This window comes from Lutjanus erythropterus, chromosome 8 (genome assembly GCF_056507025.1).
Source record: "Lutjanus erythropterus isolate fLutEry1 chromosome 8, fLutEry1.hap2, whole genome shotgun sequence".
In the NCBI taxonomy this organism is placed as follows: Eukaryota; Metazoa; Chordata; class Actinopteri; order Lutjaniformes; family Lutjanidae; genus Lutjanus; species Lutjanus erythropterus.
The window spans coordinates 1924153-1942899 of NC_139324.1; the positions used below are offsets into that span (position 1 = coordinate 1924153).

The 18747-nt window shown below is 38.5% G+C and overlaps 1 protein-coding gene across 3 annotated transcripts in view; it reads right to left on the reverse strand.

Moving 5' to 3' along the window:
- Positions 1 to 18747, reverse strand: part of slc4a3 (solute carrier family 4 member 3) — a 101782-nt gene that overhangs the window by 12142 nt on the left and 70893 nt on the right. For all 3 annotated transcript variants that reach the window (XM_084724231.1, XM_084724230.1, XM_084724229.1), the window contains 11 exons: positions 13964 to 14147; positions 13072 to 13177; positions 11625 to 11809; positions 8633 to 8852; positions 6118 to 6333; positions 5887 to 6035; positions 4068 to 4262; positions 3788 to 3979; positions 1435 to 1524; positions 1159 to 1325; positions 788 to 1041 (listed from right to left, as the gene is read on the reverse strand). In XM_084724231.1, the coding sequence (XP_084580357.1) occupies positions 788 to 1041; positions 1159 to 1325; positions 1435 to 1524; positions 3788 to 3979; positions 4068 to 4262; positions 5887 to 6035; positions 6118 to 6333; positions 8633 to 8852; positions 11625 to 11809; positions 13072 to 13177; positions 13964 to 14147 (1958 nt within the window). The remainder of the gene's footprint in view (positions 1 to 787; positions 1042 to 1158; positions 1326 to 1434; positions 1525 to 3787; positions 3980 to 4067; positions 4263 to 5886; positions 6036 to 6117; positions 6334 to 8632; positions 8853 to 11624; positions 11810 to 13071; positions 13178 to 13963; positions 14148 to 18747) is intronic.

Consider the following 18747-nt stretch of genomic DNA (forward strand, 5'->3'; position numbering starts at 1 on the left):
AGCAGGCTTCTAATTTCTATATTATATTATATAGTAAACTTTCTATTGAATACTAGTTAGCAAGGCATGCTAACATTTGCACATAAACACACTGTTTTATGCATTCCTTGGAATTTTTTACTTATATTTTTGGTTTCTTAAAGGGTAAAAAATACACCATCAATCTAAATTCTTCAGATAGTAAGTATCACTCATATACACACCTTTTCAACTTGTGCAGAAATCTAAAGCTTTACAGGTCGCTAGCTAGCTACTAAAAGGTGTTCAAACTAAATAATTTATCTATTTTTAAAAAAATATGTATATTTTGCTCAGTCTTGTAGGATTATAAATTTGTATAACCAACCAAAAATATCTAAACTGAACAATGTTCTTAAAAGACACAGTTCCACCCAAAAGCAAAGAAGACCACTACGACATAAAGAATGATTCCTACTCTTCCAATGTGTTTTTAAGACTAAAATTCAGGTTTGAAAAGTAACAAAACCACTGAAATTATTACTATAGATCAGGGTTTTATTTTTGGTTTATTATTAGAGAATAAAATTGGACCTAATGATAAATGTTTTGTTTAAATGAAATGAAATGAAAAGGTCTCTCTAAATGTCTCTTATTTAGTGTCTGTTTTTATACATTATTAGAGTCTTATAACTTGTATAATTGCATTCCAGTTTTGTACAACAAACAAGAATGCAAAAAAATTAAAAAATGTGTGTCTAGCTAGGGCTGATGATTGGACAATCGCTGTTAAGGGGTGGGGTTTAACAAGCAATCAGACTCCTCTTACCAACAAGAACCGCCACAAGAAGCCCAGTCAGCCTCTGCTCCTTCACTTCCTGGATCATTGGCTTTTCACCAGGCGCCGTTGCTTTGCTCATGACAGTGAGGGCGTTGACGTGAGTGACGGAGCGCACAGTGGCCGCGGTGAGCCAGGGCAGGCCGAAAAGAGGACAGATGGCACCAAGAGTGACGATGAGCAGAAGATCCAGGTGGAAGCCTGAGCCTTTAACCAGGCGACGCTCCTTCTTACTGACTATCAATCTGATGAAAATATGAGAAAATATTTAAAAAGTGGAAAGGTGGTAAAACAGTAAACCTTACAATTACACACACAGATTCAAAGAGCATAATCACTGTAGATAATCATTTTGTACGTACGAAGTGATCTGAGTTTCCATGAAAATGAGGATGAAGACAAGAAGGGCAGGCACAATGGACGCTCCCATCATCCAGGTGGGGAAGGGCTGCTTGTCACCAAAGGGACTGATGAACCAGCCTCTCTTGTCAGGGGAGGTGACTGAGAAGCCTGACGGCACATTGAGTTTCTAAAAATAAATAAAAATAATGTTTAAGTGTTGATAACAGATATGGATTTGCTGGAAATGTGATGAAAATGCCCTTCACCTGTTGATTGACTGAAGCCATTACTGTTACCTGAGTGTAAGTGTCAGTGATGCTGTAATCCACCAATACTGAAACTAAAATTGAGATAGGGATTCCAAAGTCACCGATGATTCTTCTGGCCTGGAGATATAGAGAAGCCAAACACAAGTCAAATCAAACTGACATTCTGAACACTTTTTATCACTCAAAGGTTTATATAAAGCTCACTTTACCACAAGCTAGAGAGGTCAAAGTCAAAGTGGGCCCTCTACATCTGATCGTTGGATGCATCAGTATTATTGATGTACTGACTATTGATGTACGACTGTGTATGAATACTGTTTGGTACTGCACCCGCTTGTCCAAATGGTACCACTTTACTTGAGGTCAAGGGAATTATCCATAACGTTGTTACAGTGTAATAAAACTTAACGCTATCTTTATGACAAGTGCAAAATGTACCACTTTACTTGAGGTAAAGGAAAATATTCATGAATCACTTATATTTCATTGACTCCTGCATGTTCATGACAGGTTTCCAGGCTCAGTTATGATAGTCATATGCGCTCCCCTTCAAATAAAGTGTTACCGTATGTTTTGTATCTCATAAAGGGTCTATAGGGGCAATTGCTTGCAGAAAAAGTGGATCCTCTGTTTCTAAGGTGTATATAGTGCTATATTATTTTATTGGCAATTGTGCAAGATGGTGTAGAAAGATAACATTAGGCTTTGACTGTAAACTTTAAAAACACATATGTAAAGGTCATTTAAAGCCTGTAGAGAGCTGATATTCACAAATAGGTAAAATACTTCATTATTGCCAATTGGAAACTGCAGTGGGACTGGCTAGAATGAAAGCATTATACCAAGTGTTTTTGTTTCTGTTTTGTTTCTATGTTGACAGGCTACACGGTGACATCAATACCTGATATTTACTTTACGTGTTACACAGCTGAAAAAAAATACTGTATCAAGATTCCTTGATCCAGCATACAGTCTGTGACTGAAAAAAAACTGGACAGTTGTTCACAGAGTGTAATAACATGCACAATCAGAACGCTAAATATAAGGTGTATTGGCAAGACACATTTTCTCTGTCTTGACTTTTTTAAGGACCAGTGTGTAGGATTGAGTGATATCTAGCAGTGAGTTTGCACATTGTAAATACCAAATGTCACTCTTCCCTTCCAAGCATATAGCAAGTAGGCCAAATAAACCACAAGGGGGTCCGTTGGCCAGTCTAATACAATATAATATACAGCATAATATTAATACAAATATTCCTCCAAGCACTCAGGACAACTGATAGAAAAATAATGATGACTAATGCAATCACTGCACAATAAACACACTAGTTTACTTGTTCCAGCTGGCAAAATAAATAAATAATTGTCAGTCCAATTGCTTTGGAATTGAAGCTGTAATTTTCACAAATCACAATCAACATTATGTTTCTTTAATCTTGTAACATTTTGAAGCTTGTTGTTAGCTTCACAAACATGAGTTTCTCTGTGGCCCATCAGCCCAGAGTGCAACCTGAGGTCTGACTGAGTGAATGACAGGTGTGGAGCAGGTGTAAGCCTGCTGCCGTCAATCACAGAACAAAAACGCTTTGATAATTGTAATCAATACCATATTGCTTCAGATCATACAGTCAGGTCTCTGACATTCAGCCTGATTTGCAGGCAGCCTAGGGCCAAAGCTGGCCCACAGGCCGCTAGCTGAATAGGCTAGGCTGGAGAACCTACTGTGAGCACGAAGCTTAAAGTCTGTGAGCCGGCGTTGGTTTGTCTGTTCTGGGCTTGTATAGAAATGTATGAATACCCATTCTCTCTCAATAATAAACCACTAACTATAAAGTAATTAAGACACACTGAGTCTTATTTTCAGGTGAGTCTACATTAATGAAAACATTAGTGAATATTATATTCCATTTCTGCCATATTCTGACATTAAATCCCTATAAATTTTACACATCAGGCCTTTAATTTAAGTGTATTTAAAGGAACCCTTGACCACTAGTAGCGCTATGGAGCAATGTTTTCAATTTTTGCATCTCGTGCACATTAAAAGGACGCACATGCACACCGTGATGTGACAGATGGTTTCAGATTATTCCACTGATCAACAGAGGGTGGCATTAATGTGCAAAGAATATAGCGATAAAGAAAGAAAAAGAAGGTGGCGCACTGTAAACATGGATGTGTTACAAACAATACAAGTTTGTGACAAAGAAACTGTGAAGAAATGCTTTTGTTAACCTTGAGAACACTTCAAATGAATCTCTACGTGACGTTGTTCATTTACAAGAAAGCACAGGGTGCCTTTAAATGCCACAAGAAGCCTGAGATCCACTGTTTGAACTGAACATTTGAGAAGTAAGAGACTTAGTAAAGTAGGGTACCTTGCCACCCAAAAAGCGACTGTTTCTGAATTTCCTGAGGAAGAAAGCAACAAAGAAAGTGCCCATCATGAGGACTAGAGACAGAAGAGCAGTGTTGGGCTGGTTGAAGACAGGGTCATCAGAATTTTCAAGCCCAGTTTCTGGGGTGAAGTCACTTGGGTACATTGCCATCAGTGGATGTTCCTTAAACACCTGAAAACAAGAGGAGAGTTTCCATCTATCCTCTGTCAACTGGTTATAGTGGCTTTTTGCAGATACGATAAAGGATAAGAAGGCTTACCTTGAAGAGCTTAGAGAAAGTCTCATAGATGAAGATAAGGGAGATGAGGAAAGCAAAAATCTCCTGGGTAAAAGGTGAGATGTAGCGAACAAGGAAGCTGCCCTCTGCTGCCACAATCACCAGGACGATGAAGATGAGCCAGAAACCAATCCACACTCGCCCGGTCAGGTACTCGTAGTTGTGAGCCTGACAGAACTGAGAGAAAAGACAAGGATGTGTTTAGGGAAAACAAAATGGGAATTAAAGCTGCAAGCAGTAATTATCAGGTCCTTGCACCCCCACATGTGTCAGGGCATGCATCGGCTGCTATGACTATGATTTCACATTGTCATGAAGGACTCTTATTAAATGTGAAATTTGGGAGGATTGGACAATGTGTTGAAGTTATATCAACTTCCTCTTTTACAGTGAAATAACAAAATTCAGTGCCTCACCATGACCACACCACTGCACAAAAACTCAAGCTTTTATTAATTTGTCATTGGAAACCTCTCTACATTGCACACACTGATTTTGAAGTCAATCTTATCAATTGTCTAGGAGGAGTCTGTTTAAGTGCAACACATGGAATTTGCCAAAAATACACTAAAATGGCACATTAAATTAAAAATGGCCAACTTCCTGCTGGGTTTAGGGTATGGCTCCAAGAGGCTTTTCTGTACACCTGGACATGATACAGATGCCTGCTGACTTTTGTACAAGTAGGTGAAAAATGTTGCAAGGGCTGCTTTGTTGAAACTTTGTAGAGGTCACTATTGAGCCATTTTGCCATACTGACTTAATATTGGTATGAGGATTTGTTGAGAGGGACTCAAACATGTGAGGTTTGGGGCAGATTTGACCATGTAGCGACAAGTTATAACAATTTCCTGTGTCTGGGCGAAAAATGGAAGCTTGAAAGTGAAATGAAATATGTTTTTTCCTGTTGCCAGTAGGTAAATATTGTCATGTAGATGTCTTCAGGCAGGGACTTTTATCAAACATGGGAAGTTTGAGGCAGATTGGACCATGTACAAGAAAGTTACAACATCTTCCTGTTTCATGGCGAAACATCAAAATTTGACACCACACCCACACTGTTCAATCAAAACATAATCTTTCAATAACGATTCATCACATACTCCAGTTTTTTAGATCACACACTCCAATCTTTACATCAATACAATAAATTCCGTGGGAGCGATTCCTTAAAATACAACACCTGGATGGGCAGCCCTATAGCTCAGTTGGTAGGGTGTGCGCACCATGTATTGAGGCTGTTAGTCCTCTGCAGCGGCCGCTGGTTCGAATCCCACCTGTGGCTCATTTGCTGCGTGTTATCCCCTCTCTCTTCACCCCTCTTTCCTGTCATACCTTTAGCTGTCACTATCAATAAAAGGCAAAAAGCCCAAAAAATATCCTTAAAAAAAAAAAAAAAATACAACACCTGGAAATCATGAAAGATGGCTGACTTCTTGTTGGTTTAGGCTATAACTCCAAGAGACTTTTTGTGTGTCTTGAAATCATACAGCTGCCGAATGATTTTTGTTAGTGTTACATGAAGCAAGGGCTGGGTTTTAGGGAGCGTGGTTAAACCATTTTGCCACGCCCGAGGTCAAAATCCATAACACACCTAAATTTCCACCACATTTGAAATTTTGTGCCATATTTGGTGAGTTTTCCAGCACATTAAGGCCCTAAAAATGTGATCTTTTTTTTTCATAAATGAAAGACTGGTGATCAGGCACTAATCATCTAACACAAAAACTGTAGTATGTGATGTACTGTGTGGTAATTACTGTGTAAACTCATATGATTTCTACATTTTCACATTAAGTACCTTGTAGTAGGCTTCTTCAAACACCAGTAAGGGTCCTGAGAAGCCTATGATGAGGAGGGGCTGACCAGCAAGCAGCGAGAATATAACTCCAAGAGTTGCAGTGGACACAATAAGCTCAGTAACTCCCATCATGCCCTCTGTTTTTTCTCCTGCATGTGGAAAAAAAACACATATTCAGAAAACAGGTATAAATATGACATAGAATCCCAGTGTATTGTAGTGTCAGTTTACCCAGCAGGCCTCCGAAGGTAATAGTGGGCGACAGCGCAGCAAAATAGATGAAGATGACGGCAGCGATGCACTGCATGTCCAGGGCGTCTTTTAAGTCGCTGACATAGTGCGGGTAGCGGCGGCGGATGTCATGGATCAGGCCTCCGAAGGGGATCCCTGAGCGCTTCAGTGGGTCCACCTCCTGGTCTCCCTCCTCCTCCTCCTCTGCATTCACCTCTAGGAAGTTAAGGTTAAAGCCTCCATTACATACAGAAACTCAGGAAAAAACAGGAATGAACCCTAAACAGACATTAAAGGTACAATCTGTAATATGTAAACACTACCACCAAAATGAAACAAAGAAAACTGACAAAATTCTAGTTTTTGTTTCTTTTTGTGAGCAAATGCTATGAAAAGACCAAAGCTAATTAAGAACTACAGTATTGTCTGTGTATCTTAAACTTGAACCATACTGTTGCATCAGGTTACTCTATAAACATGAACATTTTCATGAATATGATCACTGTAGTAGGGTTCATCCCACTTCTACTGTCTGCTACCTTAAATATGCACAAGAGGAACAAATGTGTATTAATCCAGAGCTGAAAAAAGGCCTAAATAAGAGTACTATTTACTCCTGTTAGGCTAGTTTGCACAAACAAGGATTAATTTTTAAAGCCAACTAAATCATGGCTTAAGTTTTCTGTGCAGTGAAGTTTTAAACTATCCTAAAATCAAGAAATATTAAATTTTAACCTCATTTTTAGCTTCTGTTGCACCAAAATTTTAAATTTCAATTTAAACTGTGGTCCAAGCTTTCTACATACACTTGAGAAAGTTTAACTTTTAACTTAACTAAAATGGCTGCCTTTTCGAAATGGATTGAGCAAAATAATCATGTTCTTCAAGGGAAGTTTAGAGGCAGACTCACCCCAATTGAGTTTTATGGTATTTTCACTCTGGTCGATATGTGAAACCAGTCTGCCAGTTACAGGCAGCATCTTTTAATCCTCTTCTATTTATTTATTAGTTTGTATCTTCTATTATTTGAAAATTCTGATGAATTAATTCAGACAACCATTTTTTACAAAGGGGAGAGATTAGAGCTTCTCTGCTGAGCCATGTTTGTATGCAAACTTTTTAGCTAGCTAGCAAATAATGTAGCATAATGTTTTGTTAACTTTATAAGTAGCTAGCAAACAATGTAAGATTTTGTTAAGGTATACATAGTTGAAAGTTTTCAGCCCCTGATCCTTATAATAACTAGGTCCCAAAAGGCATTGATTTTTTTCTTTTATTTATTTATTTTAATTCTGGTGAGCCTTCTGCTGCATCGTGCTCAGAATCAATCTGTCTCAGCTTAATAAAATGACTTTAAAAAGACTGTAGTGGGAAAATTATATGCTGAACTGGTCACTATTGTTCCTCTTAGTCACTTCTCATGTATTGTTAGGCACTAACTGGTTACTGGTCCTTGAACATACAGCTGTTTTCCCTTTGGAAGAACAACTTCTGATAACACAATCACATCCTCACTCTCCCGATAAGCAGTTCAGGTCCATCCTGACCCAACCTCCTTCATCTCCTAACCCTGTAAAACAGATTTACATTCTTGACTCATTATCAGTTCCTTTTACATTTTCTGTGTGACTGTGTACTGATCCTTTGCAGCCCAATTAAAACACCACAAAAACAATCTTGGTCTTTGTGCCTGTTTTCCTTTTCAGATTTTCCACCACAAGACCAAATGAATGCTTTAAGAAATTTGGTTTGTTTATGTCTGAAATACGACAAAAGCGGTTTGACTGTAGTTGAAGTTATTCCTATAAAACAAGTACTCTTCCCAGGATTCACAGAATAATGTGTTTCTGTTCCTGGGATAGAAAATGTCTAATCTTCTGTAAAAACATCAGTCCCTAGTCACGAAAATAAGCCTCTCCCCAATGAGTAGATGCACACTTCCTTCTGTGCAACGATTCAGTTGCCAGGTATAGTTCAGTAAAAAGAAAGCAGTTCCTACATAAAACTTCTCACAATAAGATATGTGGATTATCTTGAATAACAGACTCATGATTTCTGAAAAGAGACATTGCTGTTGAGTCTTTCTAATGTATTTTTTGGTGCTTTGAGCACCACAAGCCAAATGCCATGTAGTTCCATTATATCCAAGAGAAGGCAAACATCTCTGTGGCTAATATCTCAAAAACTCTGCAACTCACAACAAAACAATTTAGACTGATAAACAGCACCACAAGAGAAAAAAAGTTTTATTTTTGATTTTTGGGGTTGAGGCGGTGAATCATCTAATTTTTCAAAATACTGAAAGGTACAACCATTTCATCTACTTAACGTTTCAGATTATGTTTTTTAACAATACATATGCAGGGAATGTTCTGCACACAATTTAAAAGAAATCTGGCTTGGGATTGCTCTGTCTTTGCGTTACAGGACTAATAGAATGAGAGGTACCTCCTTCAAACCTAGTAATTGGGAATTTGGCTTGGAAATAAGGCTCGTTAGCTACTCGGCAGAGCACCTTTGTTGTTCAGCTCCATTCCAGATGAGGAGTGGTGCCTTTTGAGTTCTCTTTCCTTCCTCTTGCGCAGCATCTGCTTCTGGAAGTCCGCCACCGTCTTCAGGAGGTCTTTGCCCGCCACATCTGAGGGTGGAATGACGATGCTGCAGTCCAAGAATTCATTGATACCATTCAGGAGGTCCTGTCTGTCGTCAGCAAAATAGGCCACCTCGTGGAAACTCTGCAACAAAATACAATTGAATGTCATCACCAGAAGCTTAACACAGGCCTTTCAAACTCAAGGGATTTCATCTACAATTTATAACAATAACTGTGTATGTACTACAGTATCTGTTGGTAGTGAGAGGGTCTTTGCTGTGAATTGACATTGTATTAGTGATTAGAAAATTATTCCAATCGGTTATTCATTTTCAGAGGCGTCTTCAATGGCCATATACAGTACAAAACCATAGCCGCTAGGCTTCACGTCTGGAAAGTAATAATGTTAGATTTTATGCAACACAAAGTCATCAAATGGGCTGTTTCATGTAATATTTTATTGCATGTTTTCTCCATATTTCCTTCCACTTTCTAAACCTCGAACATTTTCTGGCCTGGGTTTTTTTGGTTCAGTGAAAAATGTTGGCAAACACGACAAAATGATGAGCCTTGGATGTCCTCCATGCCACTGAATAACGGCACTTACAAATATATGGCTGAGACGAATATAATCAATCTGTAATATTTACTTATTTTAATGTTTGTGTACAAAATTGCATATTTTTATCAATTGTAAATCTAACTTATTAAGGTTTAAGAGTGAATAAATTACATCATTCACTTCATTTTACTCAATGTTTATATGTTTTATCTGAAACGTGTAAATAATTGACCCTTTGCTAAGCCCCACCTCCAAACAACAACTGCTTAGCAACCATAACTAGAGATGTCCAGCAGTTCATTTATCATGTTGAAGGTGTGCAGGAGGCTCTGAGAGGAGTGAAACTCTGTTTCATGAGTCTAGATGGTGACATGTTTTTTTGTCGTCTGGTGAATAGATTTAATTCTGTCTTCATCTGCTCTAACATAAGCTGCAAATGTTAGCATGTGTGGCTAACTAACACTAGTTTACAAGCTGCTGTAACTTTACTTCCAGACAAACTTGTTAGATCCCACTGTATCTGCATTTGTTCTGTGGGGATTTGAGGAGGAGGATGAGGGCTGATGCAGAATCAAAGTGGGTCGACAGTGATGCAGCTCACTCTGACCAACTGTCTCAGGTCTAAGCCGAGTTAGCTTAGCTCTTATTGCAGCTGGCTGATTGTGGTCCGGCTGGTCTGGCTAGATGACCTGTCTCAAAGTCCGCTGCACTAATCGAGTCCCTGCACTTCCTTTTCCCACGTTAATGAGCTTAATTCTGTCATCCATCATGTAGATATACCTGCCATCTTTCACCATCCAACCAATGTTTGCTAAGATGTAAGCTAGTTTTAACCTCAGTCTTTCAGCATTAACGTTACACCATGTGCGCTGGTGACAGGTAACATTACACTTACACTTTAACAGATTTCTTGTTCTAAAATGTGCTAGATGGAAACATTAAAATGTCAGCTGGAGACAGACTTCTCAGCCGAATCAAGGAGTTAGCAGTAGCTTACATCAGCCAGCTACACTTATGAAATCTGCTTGTGAGTCATTATTTTAGCAAACAAAATCCACAGTCATCAGCTAGAAATGAAAAGCTGCTTTTATTCACATCTATAAGGATTCAAAGACCTCGTGTTTCAACAATTACCCCCAATTTCAATGTTAAATCTGCCACCGTTATCACTGTAAGCTGCATAAATGCAGTGAATGGAAAGTTTGGCAGGCTTAGCAACAGTAACTAAGGAGGACATGGCTTAGCAAAGAGTCAATATTTATAACAATCACACCTGACATAAAGTCCTTAGTAAATTTGTGTTCTATCACTTTTGTCAAATGTTACATGTATATATGACAGTCAATCCACACATAATAGCATTTGCAGGTATGTGTAAACTCACATGAGTTGGGCAACCATTAGTGAATACAAAATCATGCAAATATTATATACAGGGGTGAAAGTAATTAATTACAAATACTCAAATTACTGTAATTAAGTTTTTTGGGGTTCTTGTACTTTTATGAGTAGATTTTCAAGTCTGTACTTTTACTTGTACTTAAGTATTAAAATCATTCACAATTTGAATTCATATCCAGACCTTTTATCTGCCTTTTTGTAGCCAATAAAATGATTTGATAGCAAAAAAGCTAATGAAAACCAGGACATATGGACAAGCAAAACAAAACACCAAAAGTATGTCAATGATCTTTAATTGATTTTTCATTAAGAATTTAACCAGTTAAAAATGTAGTCATGGATATTTAATCAATAGTCATGGCAGTAACTGCACCTCATCTAGCTTTGTTTTGTCTGCTTGAGACATTTGCTGAATAAGGAAATAAAAACTTGAAATGAGAGAAAAAAGAAAAAAACAGCCAATCAAAATGAGGGGAAAAAAACACTTGTTTTATATCAAATCAATTATTAATGATTCATTGATTGTTAGTGTTTTAACTTTTGGTAAAGCAAAGCACACACAATTTAGAGCTCTAGTCTGGAGAGATGATGGTGACATCATCGGTTAAAAGTAACTAATACTCTGAGTAGTTTTTTTGATGAATACTTAGTACTTTTACTTGTAATTGAGTAATATTTCAGCAATGTCATAGTACTTTTACTTGAGTACAGATTTTCAGTACTCTTTCCACCACTGATTATATAGAAACAAGATATATAAGGAAAACCCTATTTGCTATGCATTTATAAACAACATCCATATTTTTTTGAGTAAATCATAGCATGACACATACAGTACATACAAGACAAAGATTTAGTATTGGATGCAGTGGGGAAACTCTTGTACATTTTATTTATTTCTTTTCCATATAGGTGAAATGTGGTGTTTCATCTTTAAAGAATCATATCTACCTTGTCAGACATGAGAGTGGAGAAGGAGCGTCCAACTTCGTGGTAGTCAACGTTGGACTGACTAGGACCCAGCAGAACAAAAAGGAAGCGAACAGGGACGGGGACCTCGAGCACAGACTCCAGAAGGACTGCCTCGTTCAACCTGACAAAGGCCATAGCAGGCTGCTCCAGAAACTCAACACAACCTGATAGAAAATGACAACAACAAGTTCAACAAGTTCAGAGGTTTAAAATCCCTCCACATAAGGCATATCACAGACATATGACATCCTTGCTACCCTCGCTATTAGCAACTGTTGGTGGCTAAGATGTTAAACAGCCAGCCACCACTAGCTGGGGCTGCATCCACAGCCAACAGCAGTGCTAATGTACTAATGGCTGGATGTTGTAATCCAGCACAGTGGAAAACAAAGAGTGGGACAGATGACATCTCATAAAACCTGTGCGGTTTGTCAGTATTTTGATCTAGAAATTGAAAATAAGGTTGTATGCATCAGAATAAACTTGTCATAAAACCACTCGACCAGAGCAATTTGTAATCATATTCAGTCCAAGCATGTGAACGTTAACCTGCAAGGTGAGCAAGCTGCTAGTGATAGCACTGCTAACACTACCTGCACTGTGTGGCAGCTAACAATAGCCGTGGGTAAACAACGATAAAAATGGACAATGAAGTTAGGGCGAGTCCGCCACTGTAAGTTGATCAGCTGTTTATAACTGTCGACTGTGACTGCCTGCCAGACTCCATTGACATTTTGCTCAATTTAATCGTTACAAACATCTACTCCTTCTAAAAGAGTATTAATCTTATGACTCATAAACAGACATTTACTCTTTCAGCGAACATTCAGCATTAATTTGAATTCTAATAAACGTGAAACATGCAAACAATAACATTTGCTTTTCCTCACATTTTTTCAGCCCAGAACGGAAATTTGAAAGGGGAACATGTGGGCTGTAGAGTTGCTGTCAAAAAAGCCAGTATTTCAGTTTAGCATGTTTCCCAAATGTCTGCTGACATATCGTGATTATTTTATGCTTTATTACAGTAAATATATTACATACTTCTCTCTTAACATAAAATTTGGCTATTAAAGAATGTGATTTGGTTTCAATTTGAAATGTCTCTTAATACAGCCAATATTTTTTAGTAAAATGTTTAAACATCTATTATTAAACTGGGCTCAATTTTGACTGTTTTCTGAATGATTCCTTACTTTTAGACTAGTTGACTAATCTAAAATAAAATTTCCATTTTATATTTGGGAAATTAGTCACCAGGAACATCCCTACTACTGATGTGAGGTACTTATTTCGTTTTTGTATCTGAACCATAATGGAGAAGTTACAATGAGCAGATTCTTGTCTTAGCAGTTTATAAAATCTTGGAAAAGAAAAGACATGATTCCTCGAACTAATCCACTTTGTCAAACCTCCCAGAGCTTACCCACTAAAACGATGACAGCTTCAGCATCTTTGGGAATCTTGGCAAGGAGTTTCATCGATCTGGCTGCGGCTGGATGGCTCTCAGGAGGCAGAGGGTGGAGAGATTTCTTGGAGGAGCAACAGAACGAAAAAAAAATATATCCACACTGTTGTTCCAACCCACATGATATGACACCATAAGACAGCATGGGAACAATAAATGAATATAATATGAATGTATTGTAGGAAGAGACCTGTGTATGAACAATAATCTAATACCCCTGCGTAGTTCATTTTAAACTGGATGACTGGCTCTTTATGTTTGAACTGAATCTTTTTAATAGGCTGTTTTAAAATTGGCAACATTTTAAGCCATGGGGAACATTAAGTTTTCACAGTTAATGCATCAAGAAGCTTTAACTAGAAGCACCTGTAAGCTGACTAAGAACATAATTCAACACATGTGGCACAGAAAGGCTCGTTTTCTCTGACTTCAAGAACTACCTACACAACTTCTGACCTCATGGAGGGGTGTTTCACAGAACAATGCGAGAGCCACAGGCCTCACATCAGGAATTTAGTGTAATCACGCTTAAATCTGTGCTTACTGCTGATTCTGAGAACCTAATGCAAACCATAAACTAGAACAGGACAAGCTCAATGTGGCTTTTATCTCTGTCCATTTCGATAGCTGAGTTCAATTATCCTTGTGGATTCTTGTCAAAACTGGTTAATCACTTACTTTGGCTTCGTAGTTACTGCACTGTCTGCCTGCACTGTTTCAACTCTGTCACAATCTGTCATCACCCAGATCTTATGTTGCATATATCTTTGTCACCAGCCTCTCACACTGATACAAAGAGTAAAGGAAGTGTGTGAAATAAAGATCGTTGTAGAAGACAGAGGAAACTTACAAACAGGCTGACAAACACATCTTGTTTTGGGTCGTACACCGGTCCTTTGTTATCCACATGCTCGTCCTGTTCTTCTGCCACCAGGGGCAGATTGGGGTCTGGGACGTGGTTGTGATTGAAGCTGCCATGAAGACTGCTGGACGATTGGTGGCGGTGAAAACGATGTTTCAGATCACTCGGATGGCTTCAAGGAAAAAAAAAAAAACAAGAAAACACAAGTTAAGTTTACAGCTAGCTGTGAGCTGTTTTTTGCTAAACAAAATTAGTATCCCAGTTATTATTACAGGCACCATAAATTACAGATGCATCTTGCTGACCAAGCTAGGTAGTTAGTGCTGGTATTGGTCTCTTACTCTCAGAAATGCATTATGGGAAATAAGGCCTGTCTCTCAGCACCATCTGCAGCACCTAAGAATGTCATAAGTCACAATCTTACAGTGGCCTTTTATAAAATATTAAGCAGAGTGCACTCAGTGGAGAGGAGATTTTTAGAGTAGCAGCTGTTGAAGACTTGTAGGACCTAGTGGCCGATTAAGAGGTGTCAGGAGTCAGCAGTCAGTATAGAATGTATATATATGTAGGTTTTTCAATATATTTTTTAAAAATGTGAAACAAGAGGTCCTTGAGCATAATAGTCATAAATGTGCACAAAAATTCAGGCTGATTGGTCCAGTAGTATGCTAGATTAGCTGCAGACAAGCTTCAGGTTGAACACCCAAACATGCACATATGATCTCGTCCTGGCCCCACCGCTAGTATGGCTAAAAAGTAGTTAGTAATGGGATTTTTTTTTATGTTATATACTACTAAAGCCAAAAATTCCAAGTTCCACTACCACTTTATGTGATAGAGAGTGCTGACACGACTTAACTGACTCATGACTCTTCAGTCACTCAGAGCAACACACAAACTATCCTATCAGCATAGTGGAAGGCCTAACAGGTGTTTCTGCAACACACTACCAAGTTGCAGGATCACAACATTGCATTTATTTTCCTTCATAGATATATCAATATATTTCTCCCAGGTATCAGAAACCTCAACAGGAATGTTTATCTTATTATCTCTCCAGCTTAAGGGTAAATTAAACCATCATTAAAATAAAGGACAATAGAGCCATATTCACTTGTAAAAAATGAAAAGTTGCCATTATAAAGTATTTTAATTAAGAGGGCTGCAGGGTTATTTGGATTGTAGAAATGACCAGTGCCGCTGTGATTCTTGTTTGCCTAATCTTCTGTTCATTCGACATGTTAAAGAGCTGTACCTCATGCAGTTGCAATAAAGGTCATAAATTTAGGGATATCATCAGCACAGTCCTTTAAAACTGAACGATTTTTCAATTCAAGCTAATTATTAGGCCTAATAAGAAAATCTGAGTTGACAGTAATTTTTCAAAGTGTGACATTTGCATTAGAGCATCAATAAACAGCCTGTGTCGTCCTATTAGCTATGCCTTTGTGCATGTGAGTTTAAGCACGTTTCTCTCCCTCTTAAAGAGAAGTATTTAGTAGGTCACACCAGCCAAGATCTTTAACACTGTTTCATTTCATCACAGCTCAGTCCAGTGGTGATCTCACCTAACTCATTAGGCCCTAAAGGTCCAATAAGACGGCGCCCAAATTGGACGCAACAGCACTGCGGGACAAAAGAACTAGGTGTGACACTGATGTGAATTGTGCTCCAGACGCGTCCAGAGGATCTTTAAAGTGGCTTGAGTAAGCGATGAGCTAAATTTTAGCAGCACCACGATGTGTTTCTTTCCATGTTGTAAATCTGGTATCTCAGACTGGTGATGACTCTAATGACATGAGTGCTTTTTTTTCCCAGTGGAAGCAGCCAGTAACATGCTGGGAATTTATGTGGAAAGGCTGTGAAAGATGGAATATGCACATGATGGCCAGCCTATTGGCTGGCTTATTTTGTGTTCATCTGTTGTGTCGCTTTGTGTGTGCAAAACCTGTCTCCCATGCACATTTTGTCATCACAGTGTTAGTAATATTAAATTACGTGCTATAATCTATTGGCCTAATCCAAACTTTTGAAGTGTCCTCACACCAAAGCATCGTCCATCTAAGATTACTGTCACTGATCTAACCTGGGCTGTACCATTCTGGCTTGACAGAGGTGGAGCCAGACAGGACCAGTGGTTTAGCAGAGCTTGATACAGACAGAAGAATAAAATGAGGTTTGGAAAATAAAACTGAGTGAAAGTTTTCCAACAGCAGATGTCAAAACAATCTCACCCCAAGGTGCATTTAACTGTTCTTTTTAGCTTTTGATTTTATCACGCAATAAAAGTTGAGAACTTTATAGCCAATGTGGATGAGGAGTCTGCAAAAAGGAAATTTTAATACCTACAATTCTGTGACAACTGGGAAAACTCCATCTCTTAAGGAGGCATGTGTGAAAGGATCAACAGCTCCAAAAAAGTTAATGGGCATCAACTTGTATGCATGGATTACATAAGTAGGATACAGTAAAAGTGAACTTTATTCCATTACAGGTACAAAAAGATATAATCAGATTAAAGTTACATTTATTAAAAATGGGGATTACAGTTTTAAAATATATACAGAATGATATACTACCATGTGCAGTGTGCAGACATTTTACGAGACTTACGAGTTACTCCACTGTGGTCTCAGTGAAACCAGCTAATCTGACATTTGCCAGTTCATTATGTCTTGAAAAAATGCTTTCACATACATTTACAGATTAGACATAGGCCTTGTTTTGGTTAAATGATGTTAGCAGGTTCCCCTGCATTGGGGGTGGAAAGTTGCAGTGATGCCAACATGGACCCTGTAGAGTCTCTTTTAATGAGATGGTCCCTCCCTTTTATCACCATATCATATTTAGAGACTTGCCACACCCACAGTGCTTTTTACAAGGGGAACACTAGAGAGTCTCCTCTGGAGAGAAAGACAAGGTGCCTCAAGGGGTGTCCACTTCACCAATGTATCAATTTTAGAGACTTGAGACACCCAAACTGTTCTTTATAAGGGCTCGTCGTGGATTTGAACCCAGGACCTCTCACACCCTAAGCAAGAATCATACCCCTAGACCAACGAGCCATAAAACACACTGATCTTCTTTCCAAAAAAGACTCAGATTTGTCTACCTACAGCAGCACATTGCTTAGCTTTCATGCTGGTGCTCCTATTGCTTCTTCAATGTGGGGGCGTCCCACCTGCCATTTTCTGTTAACTGCCTCATACAATCCCACTTCAAAAAGTCTGAACTGTCCCTTTAAGTCAGTAGGCTTCATCAAGTGACCTTGAATGTCTGAACAAAATTTCACAGCAATCCATCCATTAGTTACAGTAATGGCTGACCTGACACATAAAGTAGTTGGAGAGGCTTGATATATGCTGTTTCTAATGACCATTTCTGCCTGTAACTGCATGCAGAACAGCATTTAAAATGCTCCCTGAAAACACAAAATACATAAGCTGGATCATGATGACAATCTGAATTTTCGACAGGCATGGCCTATCTTTCCTTTTGGAAATTCAATATGACAGCTGACATTTCATTAGCCTGTTTTCCTTCATTATGTAACTGTGAAAAATCCATAATTCACTATGTGTAGAGCACTATTCCATTGGTCATATGTGTCAGGGCAGTTCAGCTGGCATGTCAATACAAGTGCCGATCAATAAGTGAGCACCATTTGAAAGGAGTTGACATGTCACATGTTTTGCCTCCACGTGTTTGTGTTTATTTGACTTTACATTTAGCTTCGTGCAGGATATGATGTAACACCCCTCGAGTGTTTTGTGAGCACACAGCTGAGAGAATTTGAGGTTTTCTAGCAGGCAAGCCCTGGTCGCTAATGCCTTTTTGAATTCAGACCCTAACGCCTGAAAACAAATTTTGTTGTGTCCCATGATAAATTTATTCACATACACGTCCACTGGTTTGACAATATCACACCCAATATTTTCCACCAACACCACTGAACTTGATACCAGTGGTGGCTGACTGGAAAGAACCAGCTCATGCAGAAACCAAGAAGCACCAAAAACCCAAAGGCTGAAACAACAACCCTGACCCTACTGACGAGAATCAGTAAACCTCTGGAATGAAGGCACCCAAATAGCTCGGTGTTTAGTCAGTTGCCTTTCATCTTAAATCCTGGGTTTTAAGTCTGCCTCATCTCAAACCAAGCATTTTAGAAACAAAATGATCCTGGATTTGTTAAAGGTAACAAAATAGTTAGAATGGCTGGTTTCAAGCTAGCAAGTTCATGTGTTTGTACCAAGCCTATAACTTTGTTTTCTTTTTAAATCCTTTTTTTGTACTTTAATTTTTAGTGAGTTTTCAGCTGTGGACAGAACATCATGAGCATCAGTTAAACATATCACCAATACAAAACTGAGCTAGAAGAGGTCACTCAGTAGAGTGCAGATGTCCGCCAGGCAACTCTAACTGGAATTTAATCTTTTTCAGTAATTGTTACATTTATTTTGTAATTTAATTACATGTAACTAGTCCTACTACTCCCCAAACAATGCAGGTAGGTAATTGTTGTTTTAGCCTAGCAGTTGTTGAGAACATGCAGCCCCTACTGGCTGATTAGGACAAGTGAGAAGCCAGCACTCACTAGATGCTGGAACTGCAACAATTAATCAATTAGTCCATTATTAATGCAGCACCAAATTAATTGCCAACTATTTTGGTAATAGATTAATCGGTTTGAGCATTTTTTTTTTAAAGAAAAAAAAAGAAAAGAAAGAATATTTTCTGGTTTCTTTACTCCTTTCTGACAGTAAACTGAA